At 37.1% G+C, this 17,980-nt stretch overlaps 1 protein-coding gene across 19 annotated transcripts in view; it reads left to right on the top strand.

Annotated features, from left to right (window-relative positions):
* LOC118220689 (RNA binding protein fox-1 homolog 1) overlaps nucleotides 1–17,980 on the top strand; it is a 330,165-nt gene that overhangs the window by 270,844 nt on the left and 41,341 nt on the right. For all 19 annotated transcript variants that reach the window (XR_004763997.1, XR_004763998.1, XR_004763999.1 and 16 more), the window contains 3 exons: nucleotides 1,988–2,080; nucleotides 3,736–3,796; nucleotides 9,745–9,798. Coding sequence is in view for 16 of the 19 variants with exons in the window: in XM_035404792.1 (XP_035260683.1) it covers nucleotides 1,988–2,080; nucleotides 3,736–3,796; nucleotides 9,745–9,798 (208 nt within the window). In the remaining 3 variants the exon portion in view is untranslated. The remainder of the gene's footprint in view (nucleotides 1–1,987; nucleotides 2,081–3,735; nucleotides 3,797–9,744; nucleotides 9,799–17,980) is intronic.

Raw genomic sequence — 17,980 nt, 5'->3', positions numbered from 1 at the left:
GTAGCCAGAGTATATACTGTAACTGTGTGGTAGTGACATATGTAAGTACCACGTAATGTTAGCTGCTGTGTAACTTTAATGCTGTAACTGAGTATAAATTTAGTATTGAGTATATTTTTGTTGTAACAGCAGATGTGGAATCAGGGAATAATGTTCCTATGTGGCTATTTAAACATAGACATCGCTTCAAATGGAATCATTCATTCAGTTTTTCTTATTTCATATCAGGTGCATGATTTTAACAATTTGAGAGCTTCAGAATAATTTAAGCCACCTCAGAGAGTGTTCTGTCTAACATATAATATTGCATTCATGCATATGTCAGCTGATGCACTTTCCAGTAAGCACAGCTAAGTCCTGCCATAATGTTTTGAAACTTTTACCTTGTATAAGTACTTGCTGCTCACATTCATACATATGCTATTTTGGATACCTCTTCTTTTTATGCCATGTTTAGATCCCAGCATATGTTGCTGTCTTGAAAAAGCAAAGTATCAACCAGCATTCAAAGATTCTACAATGACCACATTCAATGGGCCAGTGGGGTTTAGCAATCTCACTTAGGACAAAGTTAATGAATGTTACTTTTTTGTTCATTTTCCCACTACCTACAGATTGACGTCTGTTTGTTGCAATTCCACCCTTTACTTGATAGGTAATTGTCACAGATAAAAAATAGATGTATGCATGTATGTTGAATGATACTGTCACTTATGAAGAAGCTCTCACCATGTTAAAGTCAGGAGCACAATTAATCTGCAATTGTATGTAAGTTTGACTATTCTAATTTGTCAACACAAGGTCTATACAATGAGAGTCACGTAAGCTTTGATAGATGAACTGAAACAGAACATTACAGACTTGTTATTTGGTTGATGTTACATGAAACAGTTGCATAGAGACCCACACAATATCAAATCAGATTTATGTGAGGTGTATTGTTTGTTTTTAGTATATTTCATAGATTTTAATAAGTTGTCATTGCTCATCTCTTTTTCCATTACATGTTTAGTAAGGGACATTTGACAAAGATCACAAAGTGTTTTGAATTGAAAATATTATTTTGATTGTTCTGTTGTCATGAGTTAATGCTAACGTTTGGAAATATGTGGACACATTTTAAGGGTCTCTTTATACTTTTAGACAGCCTCTAATAATGTGCAAGAATTACTTTCCTAATTTGTTTTGAAACTGATAGTGAGTGTATAGTAAATCTGAATGTGTTCTATTTAGAGCCAATAATAATTAATAATGAAGTAAAAAGTAACAAACTATACTGATGTCAAAGCTATTTGTTGACTTAACCAGCAAATATATTGATAAACAGTTTCTAACAGCATAAGCAGGTCCTTATAATGTGATCAATTTTAAATGTATCCCTAATATTGCATGAAGAACAGTGTTATCACTATAGCACGACTTGTTCTTCAGTATTGTGGTAGTGAACAATTTTGAGCACAAGCTATTTACTTTTATTATTTCTTAATATAACGTGTTATTTTGTTCTGTTGTTGTTGATGGGAACATATCTATGCATGTAAAAGGATTTGTTCACTTTCCGTTTTCATAATTTTAGTCTCTTATGCTTTTGTGGAACACTAAATTTACTTTGATCACCATTGTTAGAATATTTGCTTTCTACTGTTATGATCTGTTTAAAGTGTTTTCTTTATTTCACTTTCAGGGATTTGTATTTGTTTTATTAACTGATTATCTCTTATGGGTCTCTAATTTTAAAAGATAATATAGTTCACATTGGTTGCTTATTGATCGTGCATCTCAATGCTGATTTATGTTGTTTTTTTTGTTTGTTTGTTTGTTTGTTTTTTTTCTTCAATTTGCATGCACAGAGCAAGAGGCAAGACATGTTATAGCACAATGAACCTTCTCTGTAAAATAATGATAATAAGTAACACAGTCAATTTTGGTCGGTGATGGAATTAATAATGTGCATGTTGTTTTCCCCCCCTCTCCCGCCTGCATGTAGGGATTTGGTTTCGTAACTTTCGAAAATAGTGCTGATGCGGACAGGGCGAGGGAGAAATTACACGGCACGGTGGTAGAAGGCCGTAAAATAGAGGTGCATGTTACAAATATTTCCCTTCTCATCTTTTTTATGAATGTCTGCTTCACTCTCATTTTGTTGTTTCAGATGCATCATTTGTCTCTTCATGTGCTCCCCCTCCCTCCCCCATATAATTTTTTTTATAATTTTCTTTATATATATATATATATATATATATATATATATATATATATGCATATATAGGTATTTTTGTATTTGTTTTGTCTTTATTTATTTACTTAAGGGAGCCATTATGGTCTTCTTTACGTATTACTCTTAAGTTATTCAGTTTGGCTATTATTTATGTACAGTTGACACTGAGAAGGTTTTGGTTTTATATGTTTAAAGTGCCTAATTAAACATTTTTTAAATGGGTGCAGTAACTTCGAAAGAAAACATCAGACAATAGAAATTGTGTAATTATGGTCAGTTTATTGCAGGGTTGATGAGGGATATGCAGTGGCTTGAAACTTGAAAGAAAAAGTATCAATTGGGATTGTAGGATTGCATTCAAAATACAATAAGTGAGAGGAAACATGAATCCAAATTTGAGCTTTGCAGCTTGAGCTAAAATCTGACTTCATCCCACACTTCTTTTCATAAAGAATAAGCACAGAAATATCTGAACAAAATTTAATGTCATAAACATTGTCACCACTGATTCCCACTCAACACTGTCTTCACCTTAAAAACGCTATTTTCTAGAGTAATTCCGATATTAAGTGGTGTAGTCTTTGAGTAAGATGTTGCATATTTTGCCTTTTCATTTTCCTCCTTTTCAACGATAGCACATAGGGCCCTCACCAAACTCTCAGTAACCATGGTAACTGTATACATACACATGCTGGCGATGGTGCCGAATGGTAAGTGGAGAAGTCCATCTGCCGTTTCACGTATTAAGCTGATACCACGTGAATTTTTTTGACTTGTTGTTATTACGTTTCTTGATGCTATTTTATATTGGTACGCCTGTACTTGAGTGTACGTTTAGCAGCCTGAGAGGCACTGATTGGATGGAATTGACTCGTGCACATCTTACTCAGATTGTTAACTCCATTATTGTGTTAAATAATGCACCCCTTTTTTAGCTGTGGTTTAAGCTGGAATGTTTCTTTTTATTGTTTTGGTTTGTTTTATTTTCTATTATTATTGCAATGAAACAAAAGGCTCTTGTTCCAAGTGTTTGAATGCTAAATGTTGCTTTTTCCCAGTGGTACTTCTCTTCTCAAGGGTTATGTTGCACACTGCTGAACTTGTTTGTCCCCTTTTGAAATTTTTTTTGTTCTAGTACCTTGTCTCTCTTCCCTTTTCCACTGCATGTTCCTTCATAAATATATGATTGTTTATTTTTTCTGATTTCCTTTTGTATTTATCATGAAAACGCATGCTTTGAAATTTCCTACCAGTACAATATGCAATTCTTTTGCTTTTATGTCTTTTTAACAATGTATGATATTGATTTAATGTAATTTAAGTAATTTAATTATGTCATGACAGTAATAATACTGAAAGATTTGAGCTTTGATGTTGCATTTTAACATAGCCTCTATTAAATATATGTATTATAATTACTGCAGTTAAATAAATGCATGTTATTTTTTAAAACACAGATAAATGATCCAAAACCACCACTCCATTGCCAGTACTAACCGTGTCTTTTTTGTGCTTAGGTTAATAATGCAACAGCACGAGTAATGACAAATAAAAAGACAGTCAACCCTTATGCAAATGGTAAGTTGGGAACACTTTCTTCTTTCTTTATATTTAGATTTTAGGTCATAGACAGAATTCACATGAGCAAGTGCTCCACAGACAGGAGGGAGAGAAACACACCCTTACACACATCTGCCTGAATAAACAAACACACACACACACACACACACACGCACATTCGTATGTAACGTGCAATCGTTTACAATGTCATATAAAGTCTCTGCGTATATATGCTACATGATTCTTTTTCAAGTATCATGCCAAACTTGTTGGAGAAACCATAAATCAACCTTTTCATAACAAGTTAAGGAATGCATATTGAGCCTTTTGACATCCTTCGGTTCTTTGTTTCGGATCTAAAAAGTAGACTTTTATCTATTTTGATTTCTAATTCGGGCATTTAATGGCATGCATTATTTTTCATTTTCCATTGGTATTTCTGTTTCCAATACTTGACACTACATACGTAAATAAGCATGTAATAATCGTAACACTTCATTAAGCTTGGCTAAATTTGTTTCTCAAGATAATGGATAAAATGCACTGTGCTTAGGTCAATGTTTTTCCAAAACATATCGATTAATAAGCCCCTTTCATTTTAAGAGTTTGCTAGGTAAATTTTTTTCCGAAACACATTTATTAATTAGCCCCTCATTTTAACACTGATGCATAACATGAACCGATATTTCTTTGCCTGGACTTGGAAAGCGTTCATCATTGTATTATAACATGTCTGCCTTGTTAAGCTTTGTAGGAATATGTGTCAATATATCACCTCTTAATTGTGTTCCAAATGTAAAGGTGAGGGGATTTCAAGGAATGAGTATTTGGTGGGAGCTGCATCTTTAACTGTAAGGTTCAGCAGTTGTTTTTGTTGGAGGAATAAGTGGGCTTTTAATGGGAAAGACTGACAGGCCTGCTGGCTGGATTTATTGGAAATCAATCCGCACCCTCCCTTGTTAGAAATGGCACATGTATTGGAAGCTTTTGTAGCATTCCTCTTTTCCCACATCTTCAGATCAACTCATACCTATTTGGTCACCTCCGCTGTTGTCTGTGCCTCTAATTGTGTGGAATGAAGGAGAAGTGAGTTACTTGCTGTCCTCTGGAATGAACAGACCACAGGGGAAGAGTTTCAGCCTGAATAAAAGCGTATGTGTGATTAAGTTTAGGTGTACATTAGAAAAATCTAGAGTCCAGTCCATAAGTATTTTGACAGCAACAAAATTGTAGTTGTTTTTGCTCTATACTCCACATTGGTTTTCAAATGAAACAAAGAAAATGAGGGAAAAAGTGCAGACTGTCAGCTTTTATGTGATAGTATTCACATCCATATCCATGGCATCCATGTGTGAATTACAGCCCTTTTCATGCACAGTTCCCTCGTTTGATAGGCAAAAGTAAATGGACAAATTAATATAATCTTAAATAGTCATCATATTTTGTACTTGGTTGCCAGTCCTTCGCATTCAATCAGTCTGAAGTTGGTGACCCATAGACATTATCAGACACTGGGTGTCTTCCACGGTGATGCTCTGCCAGGCCTACATTACAGCTATCTTTGGTTCCTGTTTGCTTTGGGGTTTTTTTTCCTTCAGTCTTCAGCGAATGAAATGCATGTTCAACTGGATTCAGGTCAATCAAGAAAATTCAATTTTTAATCTCTGAAAAAGCAGTATGTATGTAGTCATTGACCTGCTGCAAGGGGAAGCACTGTCCCGTGAGTTTTGAGGCATTTGGTTGGATCTGAGCAGAGAACATGTTTCTGTACATTTCAGAATTGAAAGCAGTGACGTCATCACATCATGCACACTTTAACCACATGTGAATTGTTTGATTACAAATGTAAAATAGTGGAGTACAGAGCCAAATAACTCCTCTTCCTCTTTGAAGACCCACTTCTCACACCAATGAAGTGATTTCAGCAAGAGAACAGCCAGATGGACTGCACGTTTAAGCCATTGCATAACACCAAAAGAAAGCAGCTTGGATTCAAGCACAGGAAAAACAGAACTGGCCGCACAGGCTGTACGCTCTTTTTTTTTTTTTTTTTACCAAACTTGAGGCCCATAATGCAAATCTGATACACAAGAATACACAAGCACAGAATCTAACTGGCTATTTTTGTAGTTGTGGACTAGCTACATCAACACAAGGAAGTCATTTCTGACCATTAAACTATACACAATAAGTGGCGGCTAGCTAGTTACCCAGCCGGCCTTACTATATATATATATATATATATATATATATATATATATATATATATATATATAGTAATATTCTATTTAGTATATATATATACTAAATAGAATAGGTAGTATGCAGCCTTTCTAGTGAATGTATGAAACTCATGACTCCTGCTGCATTAACTCACAACAGTCAAGAGTCCAATTGAAATGGTAGTAAATAATAAATAACTGAAATTTTACAGCTTCTTCCATAAAAATGGCGACACTCTGCTACTTATGTGAACTGCAATTTTTTCCACCTTTTCCAACCTTGTACACGAGAGAGGATGAAATTCCAAGCAGAAAGTATTACTGGAGCAAATAGGACAAAGTAGTATGTCATGGCCAGCGTGTGTATACTGAATTTATGGATTTTTCTATATATTTTTTAAAAATGTTTGTCTGTTATGATTACATTACATTACAGGCATTTAGCAGACGCTCTTATCCAGAGCGACTTACACAACTTTGATAAGTACAGTCATTTGAATCAATGCTACCATCGGTTTTCAGGCATTGAGTTACAGTTGTTTTAGTAGATAATAGAGGCGATAATTTTAAAAAGGGATTTTTCCCCTTACTGTGACCACCGGTGTTACTGCCAGTCTCACTTTTACATTATCATGGCATGGATTTTAGAGTGCCTCATTTTTCATACCAGGTTCACACCAGTTATATCATTACTGGACTGTAACCAGGATTCAGCAGAAGTGGGATGCTGTAAGTTAAGGGAAACCTACACCTTAGAATCATTCTCACAATTTTCTTGGGTTGCAAATATGTTCTTGATATATTTTCCTGCTGTAAAGCCTATTTATAATGTACCTGTAGCACTGTGGTTTGTGTGGTTTTGTAAAATAGCTATGACAATGCTACATAATATGCAGGTAGATAATATGCTAGCTGGGTAAAGTTATATTATAATGTAACTACAGATTTCACTGGTTTGCAGTAACACGACCATTATTAAGAAGAACGCAACTTTTAGGACAGCTGTTGCGTCACTGTTCTAATGACCCCTAACCCCTTCAAGGTGGCACATAGCTGGCCACAGCATCAACTAGGTGCAGGAGGAACTAAATGCCATGTCTCATCATGCCCTATTTACCTGTGTTTACCTGGGCACCCGCAGTCCTCCTGCAAATTATGCAAATGAAGTATCCTGCTCTGGCCCAATGTCTCCGTGAACTCAACTAGTGAACTGCTCAGTAATAACAGACACAAGCTTCACATTTCAGTGGAAAGCATGTACTTTTCTACATTCTCCCAAACTGAGAGAACAAGTGCAGAAATCCGTCAGAGCATGTAGAAATCGGGTATTCCAAATGAGAAGATAATGTGGATAAAAAAGAATAAGGCAACTTTAGTGAATATCCAATATTATGGCATGGAGTAAATCAGCATTTGTCATTCAGGAGATATTTCATGAAGTGGGTTTATTGAGTGAGCTGGCAAACTAAATATTGTGGCAAATGATGCCATTTTCTTTCATAAATCAAACAAGCGTAAGTAGGCCCGTTGTCATGGCAACACATTCAGGATCTCAGACTTACTCTAAAGCAGGGTAACTCAAAAACTGCCTTGCTTGTATCTCAGGCTGCATATTTACCATATGCCATGTTGCCATTCAATGTTCTGATGTTCAGTGAAGGAGAATCAAATAAAGAAGAAAATTAAATGCAACATGATTCATTACCAGGCTTTGATGAACCTCAATGGCTACCTATAGTGTTTAAAAACCTTTTTTAAGATAATCTTACTTGGCTATTAAATAGAAAAATCTGTAAATGTTTAAGTTAATACTGGACAGTATTAAAGAACAGAACCTTTACATAGACTTAATAGTATGAATTACATGTATTTATATATTCACTGAATAAGTCATGGGACTCATTAAACCCTGAAGCTTTGCATTCCTGTCAAGATATTCATCTGAAATATATTTTTAAATGTATTTTCACTTTGCACTCCTTTATGCTGTGTTGGGGCTCACCATATCAGTATTTATGAAATATGCATTTGGTTTTATGACATGACAGACAAGCTTAACTTAACCTGCACTGATGAACAGAAATTTTCAGAGCAATATATGGGGAATAGGCTGTCTTGAGGGGAAACAACTCGTCTTTTCCCATCTAAGAGAGCTCATTAGTTTGGTTCTGAAAGTGCAGAGAAAGCAAAAATGGGCTAGCCAGACTTTTAATAAATTGCCAGATTACTGTGCTGTGGAAGTAGCACACTTTCCCTGCGCCTTCCAATTATTGAACCAGTCATTGTGACCTGGAAAAGTCCAATTTAAACACTAGAAAGCAGTGCTAGGCTCCATTCTTTTTCTTCCTGACATAAACGAGGGACTGACACTTATTACAGGCTGAGGCCCCTCCTTGCTGTGGCAAGGTGTATAATAAAACTGCAAATTGAAATCATGAGTGGGTCAGGACACCGTTTATAATAAAACAAAACTTAATGCGCTGTCACCGCTTTTTTATAGGAGCTACATTGTTGGGATCAGTTTGTTTTAATTAACTCCAACTAGCTTGTGTATCTACATTTACGGCAGCATTATTACAGTATCAGTATTGTTTGCTGACCCTGACATGAGAAATGACATTTTCAAACAAACGGGGCAGGTGATTTTAAATTTGAATGGATAAACTGATAACATGACAACGCTGATAAATTAACCGCAAACAATTAGTGTTAATCAGCCACATATCACATGTACACTGGTTTAGGTAGAATAGGAAGTTGTTAAAGTAAAAGGCCAACTAGATATGTTGCAGGCAACCCCTTCCACAGTAATTTAAAGTTGTGACCTCAGTGCAACTGAGGGACAGATCAAACAGGTCTCTGATTTATCACCTCTCAACTGGTTCTCCTATTGCATGAGCCAAGAATATAAGTCACTTGACTTTCTTTAGCCTCACATTCACACAACTGTCATCTGTAATACGAGTGTGAACTATAACCCTGGTACAGGACAGCGAAGGGAAGCCCAAATCTTAAAAGGGCTTAATACATATTACAGTTATTAATGAAGTATAAAACTCATTATTACACAATGCAGTGTATTCAGTAGCTGGTTGGTAAAATTGATTGACCAAAGACACATGTGGAGAGATGGCATAGAACCCCCACAACTGTTTATTACCAATAGGCTGAAGTAACCTGTTTTATGTTACCTGATCTGGTCTTGTTTTGAGTCTCACAGACTGCAAAATGGCACCGCACGTCACACAAGATTAACCCGTGCAGTTATAGGCTGGCACACAGCTTGCAGACCAGACAAAGTAAAGTTTAATTGCTGTTATTTCCATGATAAATGGAAGTCTGGGCTTTGACAGCTTGGAGAATGGTAGGTGGATATGGGCATTAAAAAAAGCAGAAGTGGGAGTGTGGATGAAAAATGAGACAACCTTTCAGTTGCAAACTTCGACCGGCATCACAGTGGATTTTTCTTGGGCAAATTGAGAGGTCATTACAGGAAGTTAAAGGCTAAAAGGGATCTGTTAGATCCCCCCCCCCCCCCAAAAAAAAAATCCCAAACCACAATGATTCTGCTTATCATCGACCTGTCTTTGACAACAACAGCAAGGGATGATCCGTTCAGTGAATTCATTTCATAAGGTTTACATTTTATTTAATTCGGAGTGTCCTTATTTTATGTCAACCAGTTGTTACATATAAAATAAATAAATTGTCTAGTTATCTAATGGGATGTCTTTCCATCTTCAGGCTGGAAGCTGAATCCAGTTGTTGGAGCAGTCTACAGCCCAGAATTCTATGCAGGTAAAATGTTTTTAAAAATTAAAAAAAAATACATTTTCTCATTTATTACTCATACTGGTTTTGGTCAGTATTGTGTTTGTACTTACTCCTATTGTATTCATAATTGCATCATACAATTTAGCTAGCAATTCATGTTCCCTTCCTTTCATAATGTTGCCATCTGATTGTGCCTTGCTGTTAGACTGGATTGAGTAACAGTATTATGGAAGAGAGTTTGACTCCACCTTGAGAATATCTAACTGCGAGGATCTTGGGCCCAAACTTGTCATTTGATCACACAGATCCATATGGAATCCAACCACACTGGGGAGTGTGAGTGAAACCCAGTGCAGAACAACAAAATGACCCAAAAATGACCATATTCTACTGAAATGGCTAAATGATGAAGCACAGGCTCAAGTTATGTCTATTAATGTAGGAAAGCATAGATAGCATTGCTTTGTCATATGGCTTGTTTGTTTTCTGTGAAACATATTGGGTAAATTCTGGCTGTAGTCTTGGCAACATTTTGCAGAAACATTTTTAGGAATTTTGCTCTAGGGACAGATGTATAGAGATTGGATATATGGATGTGAGTAACTTGTCACCCAAATTTGGGGGTTGGGCATTTCTACTTCCCACCCCAAATTGGATTGGCCAGCACTGTCATGTTCATGCGCACCACACTGGTGATTCAGGAGAGTGTAGACAGTCACGGTCTCTTCAAAAACACGTGGTGTCACCAGCTGCTTCTTTTCACACCTCAGACTACAGAGGGCATATCAAAATCCATGCATTCCATCCATGAATGCCTAGGGCTGCCCAAACTGGTCCACAATCGCAATTCCCCCACACCATCAATACCCTTGATGAATGACAAAAGTCCCCATATAGGATTTAATCTTTAACAGTTACCACCACCAAAGTCACTTCACTGATATCAGTAACTTATATCTAAACATCCAGTTGCTCTGTAAATTGTATCAGTAATGTTTGATATAGTTATTTGCTGCCTGGAATGATTTTGCTTGATTGGAGTCTTAATGTCAATTGTCCAAAATCCTTTAAAAGCTTTGCCTCCTTGTTTCCATGGATTCCTATGGCAGCTGCTCAATGGCGCATGAAGCCAATTTATGGAGGCTGCCATGTTTGACTATGGGGCTTTTTGGCACCAGAGCATGCGCACTGGTCACCTAAATGTGAAGACTCACGGTAAACAGCTAAACGCAGAGTAATGATGTTAACTCCCTGGGGTGCGCTCAGAGAAAGCTTGTCTGGTGATCTGTGACTTTGCTGGCTTGCTACAGGATTTTGTGGAAGAAAACGTGACTCGTGACAAGGACATCTGTAATGTGGTTTTCTGATATTTTGTTTTGCAAGTTAAAGTAATAAATAAGGCATTTGATATTTTTTATAGAAGCATTCAACAACACTTGACTGTACATAAAATTAGCTAGCTAGCTGTATAGATTACCAATGGAATAGCTAGCTGGTGCACAAGGTTGCGAGACTGAAATGCAGTGAGAAGTTGTGGTTAGCTAGCTAACTAAAGAACTATGTTTCACAAGCCAGCTATCGAGCTGCCTGGCTAGCCCATAGACCGTATAAAAATATGGACGAAGTGATCATGACGTCACCCACTGATTTGCTATGCTTATTGCTCACTGGCGCATGAAGCCCAAACTAGGGCGCAGCCATTGCCTGTTGCAACCAACGCAAGCGCAGTGGAGCGAAAGAGTGGAGTCCACCATAGCCATATACATGGAGTCCACAACTACAGGAAAATCCACTCCGACTACCTTACATGGTAATTAGACACGCCCACGTCTGGACAACAAGCGTGGCCTTGCAACCACAGAACCGTACTGTCATAACATTTCAAAAAAGTTCATTGTGCATGATGGGGTTAGTGTTAAGATATTTACAAAAAAAAAAAAAAAATAGATAAAATAGATCACTAGCTAGCTAGCTTACTAGCTAGCTAGTTATACAGACAGATAGATAACAGAACTCTAGATAGCTAGACAGATATATCACAAGATAACTAGATAGCAAGTTAGCTAGATAGACAGATAGATAAACAGCAAGACAGTAAGCTTGCTCCCCCTATCTAAGTAAATCCCCCTAGCTTGTCTTCTTAAAGAAGCTTCGAAACTGCTTACAAATCTGATTTCACCAACAATATATACAAATTATAAAAGACGAGACTTTATGAGAATCAACTGAATCTGCAAAATGGTCAGAAATCGCATTTTGACATAGAACCTTGTTTATCTGAAAATATCTCAAATGTATTAACCAAAAGAACTGGAGAGAAGAATCCTCAGAATAGCGGTTGGTACAGTTGAACGCAGCACAGAACATTTTTGGACAGTGGACTTAAAATGGTGAGATCGTATGTAGCTAGCTAATCGGAATAAAACGACACAGCATCACACCTGCCGCTGAAACACTCTGCCTGACTGCGAGGATGGGGAAATCCTTATATGGTCATATGGTAGTAGGACAAGCCACATTGCACGCACTGAAATTAACCCAGATTTGGGAATTTTGGCAGAATTATTTTTTAAAATCAGACCCAGGGGAAACATTACAATGGATGGGATTAACTAGTTAAACCATCATTTCTTGTGTAAAAAATGTATTGACTTTATATTTCCTCAGAGAAAATTGGCCTCTTTTCAGGATTTCCTCATTGACTTAACATTGGGTGGGTGGGGTTTCAAGTTCTTTTTGCAACCAGGCGTTGCAGTTCACTCTGTAGCCACTGGGGTAAAAGGCTTCACTAATAGAGGCGTTGGCGCTTGGGCTAGCCCCAGCCAGAACAGTTGTACTGTACCTAGCTAACTATTCCGAACAATAAAAACATTCGGTGATACTTGACCATCATCAGCAATCAATTCTAGCTATCAGACTAGCCACAATTTCTAACAGACTGAAATCCTACAGACCTAAGAAGTGTGCACCATCAGCTATTCTGTGTTATGGTACTAGTAGCTAGCTACAGTTTAAAGGAGACAGACAAGTGACTTCCATAATAAATAGAAACGTGGTTGGTAACTCTGTAATTCAATTGTAGAACAGGTGCTTCCCAAAGCTAGCTATTCCTAGCCAACATTACCCTGATTCAAGCAAAATGCATCATTGTGAAAAGCAAAAGATTTCATCAATAGTAAGTTTTATATTTTATTCAAATGGAAACATACAATGTGCTTTATAAATGACTTTAAAATGTGTATTTGATTTGTAGGATAATCAGTATGAAATTTACTTAAGAAAATACATTAATCAAATGTCCTTATGTCGACAATATTTGTTCATATTATGCTGGTTGAAAATTTGGCACCTCTAATCCCTCCTGAATGTAGAATGTCCAATTCTTAAACTGTACAAGCATACTCATATACAGCTCCTACTGCCAGCTCAAAGGAGTGAAGGTAATCTGTGATTCTCCTCCAAAACACACACCTGCCAGCCAGTTGCTTCTTTTCACATCGCAGTCACACACATGCAGAGCAGGGCCAGAGGAGGCCCATTCATATGCTTGCGCAGAAAGAGCCAGCTACAGGCGGCCAGCAGGAGTCTCTCAAGCAATTAACAATGCTCTATCCCTACTGACTATCACTACCATATCCCTAAGTGACGCGAAGGCAACTATACGCTGCCTCTGTCGGGCCACCGGCCACAGTTGTCTTTGAGTAAGTAGTATTTTTACTCTCAGTTACCTCTGGACAACAACCAAGCAGTACTAGCCAAACAGAAGAGAAAATTGTTTTGTCAAAAACCATATTCCATATTCTATTTGTTATAATTTGTTCCATTATATTAAAAACAGTTAGCAGACACTCTTATCCAGAGTGATATTCACAGCATTGTCATTTTTACATCGTATCTGCCTATACAGGAATGTTCTATCAGGGAATCGAACCTGCAACCTTTGGCTTACAAGCCCAGTTTCCTAAATGCTACATTACGCTGAAATAATATGACATTACTCATCTGTAGTAATAACAATTACATTTTTATAATGTTAATTTATGTGTTCTCCATCTAGTTACTATGAAGAAAGAAAATAAATTGTAATGTACTGACATGTGCTTGTTTTGCTAGATGCAGCCTATAGAAAGTAGCATGGAGGATCATTTAATGTTTGTATGGAGTATGAGTCTATGGTCATTGTCAGTATTTCTATGGGAAACCCTAAAAAGTGCAAAATGTTTGGTGCTGTGCATGTACAGGGCATGCCCTACCAACCTGTAATTTGTGTTTGGGTAAAATTTGCAATTCCATAAACAGAATAAAAAATTCTGTGGTGGGTGGTGGGGTGGTGGACAGACCAGATGATGATCAAAATTGATTTGACAAAAGAACAAAGCAGTCTTCCGTCCAATTAAGTTTTTAGAATAACAAATTTAGAAATATGAGGGGAGTGTGGGGTGTCATTGATGGCTCCCACATGTAGAATACAGTGTTCCTGCATTGTATAATTTAAGACCTGGCCTGGATTTTTGTAGTTCTCCTGGGCAGGCACTGGTATCGGCTCCAAGTTCTGGCAGGTGGCAAGTGTTTATTCCAATTAGTCAATGGATCCTCTCACACTGTGTTTGGATATGTGGATGGCAAAGGGCCCATTGACTCAAATGCACAGAAATACACATCTATAAAACATTTTTGATAATAAAGCAAGATTCTCAAAGGCCTAACTCTGCTATGTTCAGACCCCACCACCTGGACCAACAATGAAAAGTGGCGTACTCATTTTAACTGTTAGTTTACTGTTTAACCTGTTTCACCCAAACTGTACTCTGACCCTAACTATTCCTTAGTATGTTAAATGAATAAATAACAGTATATGTCTGCATTCTTTCATCTGAAGAGAAAAAATGTGTGTGTGTGTCTATATATATATATATATATATATATATATATATATATCATGACCTCAATACTGTTTGGGACAAAGATATATTTTTGATTTTGCTCTGTACTCTGTAATTTTTTATTTGTAATCAAACATTTGTATGTGGTTAAAGTGCATTTTAGTAAAGGGTTTTCTATGTATATTTTGGTTTCACCATTTAGAAATTATGGAACTTTTCATACATAGTCCCCTGATTTCAGGGCACCATAATGTTTGGGACACATTTCTTCACAGGTGTTTATGATTAGTCAGGTGTGCTCAATTGCTTCCTTAGTGCAGGCATAAGAGATCTTTCAGCATCTAATCTTGCTTCATGGCAAGGCTTGCTTTGATTGCCTTGAGGCTGAGATATAAGAAAAAAAAACAGTCAGAGACATAGGTCAAATTGTATGCTTACAAAATCAGCTATTTGGAACATCATTAAAAACAAAGAGAGCACTGGGGTGCTTAGTAATCCAAAAGGGTAGGCTAAGGAAGACCTCTACAGTTGATAGCTGAAGAATTGTCATCATAATGAAGAAAAACCCACCAGATCAGAAACACTCTTCAGGAGGCAGGCGTGGATGTGTCACTGACTACTGTCTGCAGAAGACTCCATGATCAGAACTACAGAGGCTGCAATATGCAAACCACTATTTAGCTGCACAAACAGGATGGCCAAGTTACAGTTTAACAAGAAGTATCTAAAAGAGCCTACAGAGTTCTGGAAAATTATCATGTGGACAGATGAGGCCAAGATTCACTTGTATCAGAGTGATGGCAAGAGAAAAGTATGGAGGCCAAAAGGAACTGTCCAAGATCCAAAGCATCCTCCCCACCTCATCTGTGATACGTAGTGGTGGGGGTGTTGTGGTTTAGGCATGTATGGCCTCACAGATACTGGCTCACTCATAACTGCTGATAGCAGCAGCCGAATGAATTCTGAAGTGTACAGAAGCATCTTATCTGCTTAAAGGCATACTATGCCAAAGCTTTACCTTGAAAATATTATAAAATAACCATGCGCAGACATATCTGTGATGCACTGACAATCTATGTCTTTACGCACTTTTGTCAAATGCAGCTGTACCTGTATTTGTTATTCTAAAATGTGTTTGGGACATTTCTGACATTTCATTTGTGGCGTTCTGTTCTATATGGGGACGGGTGGGTCTGGCTACAAGACTGTGGTTTGGAATCAGATTTCAGTGGAGTGTTTGTTGCTAGTTAGCTGTTGCAGTGCAGAAAGAAGCCCAGATACAGCAAAGCAAGAAGACAAGCTGACAGGGCTAGTTCCAAAAGTAGAGGTAACCTCGGAATTGCTTTTCCTCAGTGGCATCAGCTGAGGTTTGCCTAGGGGATAAACAGCAATGCAGCGTTGGCTTGTTTTCTGTTGGACCTGTTAAACAAAATGCCTTTAAGTTAAACAAATGCCTCCAAACTCATTGGATGCTTCATGGTGCTTCATCCTACAGCAAGACAGTGTTTCCAAATGTACTGCTAAAGCAAAAAAGGAGTTCTTCAAAGCGTAAACCTGGAAAATTCTTGATTGGTTGAGTCATCTACCTGATCTGAATCCAATTGAACATCAATTCCATGTGCTGGAGAATATTTAAGGCAACTAACCCCCCCCCCCCCCTCCCCAAATCATTGCTTGCAAAGGATAAGCAAAAAACGTAATGAACATGACTGTGTTCATTTACATAACATTCACATGCCCTAAACATTATGGTGCCCTGAAATGGGGGACGCTATGTATAAAAAGTGCAGTAATATCTACATGGTGAAACCAAATTGTATAAAATTACTTTTTACAAAAGCTGAGAATGTGCACTTTAACCACATATGAACTGTTTGATTACTAATCTAAAATTGTGGAATACAGAGCCAAATCAATAAAAAAATATGTCTTTGTCCTCCACATTATTGGGCTCATATGTATACAAATATATGTTGGGGACAAAGAGTGAGTGTCTGTGTGTGTGTGTGTGTGTGTGTTGAAATCAATATTTTTCTATTTCAACACAGCTTTTCCTAATTCAGTGCCTATTTTCTTAATTACAAAAAGGGAACATTATTGATCTGCTTTGTCTCACCTCTGAAGACTCCGATCACTTTTTAGCCCCCCTGCATGCAGACAAATGTGTGATTTTACCCCTCCCACTCCTTTAAGTTAATGAGAAGTTTAATTATAATTAGTGCTGCATTAATACACAATGATTTGGTCCTATGTAGAAATGACTTGATTTTGTCTGAGAAGCAGCTACAAAGTGCTATTTGAATATAGTATATTAGAAAGCAGACAAAAGAGCAATACTGCCATAAAGTAGTTAAGGTATCCCTAAATAAAGCAGATGAAGGATTGTCCTGCAATTAAGAAAATATGAGTAGCACAATTTAAAGAAGATGCAATAGATAATTAAGTATGTGTTTGTGAGAAGGAAATATTTGGTTTCATCAACTGAATTTTGTGGAAACAACAAGAGACCATTTGAATTTCCTCTTTCCTGCTCCCCAAATGATGAAAAATTTAGCCACTTTAAATATAAAGATGATATATCTGAGGAGAAACTGTTGATTTAAGGGATCTTTAATCTTCATAAATAAGTGAAAAACAGGGGGTTATACAAAGCTGTCAGAATGGCACTGATGAATGTTAAATTCACCAGTTCTCAATTGCCGGTGAAGACACTCGCCGTAAGGCTGAACCACATTGTACATCATGTCTGCCAGCTCATCTTTATGATTAAATATTTCGTCGGAGGAGGCTATAACCCTGTAAGTTTAACAAGATTCATATGATGCACCACTCAAATTTGCATAACTCACTTTTCCTACTGTGGAGCCTCGGCGAGATTGGGAGAGTGATGGAATATTAGAATTGAGCAAAATTACTCTGAGAGACAAAATCAATAGAGGGGGAAGAGGAAAGAGGCCCTCTAATGCAATGCAAATCTGAGATATAGTTGTGTCTTGACAACTTGAAGCTAGACCATTAAAGTCAAAAGCAAAAGAACATAATGTAAATCATCTGAAAAGTGTTCTTTCTTTCTCTTTCTCTCTCTCTCTCTTTCTAAAAATGAAGCTTGTTGTAATGAACATTTTTTTTGGTTTAAGTCTGTTCTTTTGTTTCAGTTTTATTTTCTTCAGTGGATTTGCTCTTTGTGCTATAATGTCATAAATTATGGATTCTGTCTTACAGAAACCACAGTAAAAACAGGAGCTTTTAGAACAAATGATATGAAGAATACACATTATTGACTATTAGAAGACATTGCCATATACCAATCTACTATATAAGAT

Source organism: Anguilla anguilla, chromosome 2, assembly GCF_013347855.1.
Source record: "Anguilla anguilla isolate fAngAng1 chromosome 2, fAngAng1.pri, whole genome shotgun sequence".
Classification (NCBI taxonomy): domain Eukaryota; kingdom Metazoa; phylum Chordata; class Actinopteri; order Anguilliformes; family Anguillidae; genus Anguilla; species Anguilla anguilla.
Note: the sequence above shows the minus strand (reverse complement) of the source record. Positions and strands in the feature narration are given on the sequence as shown.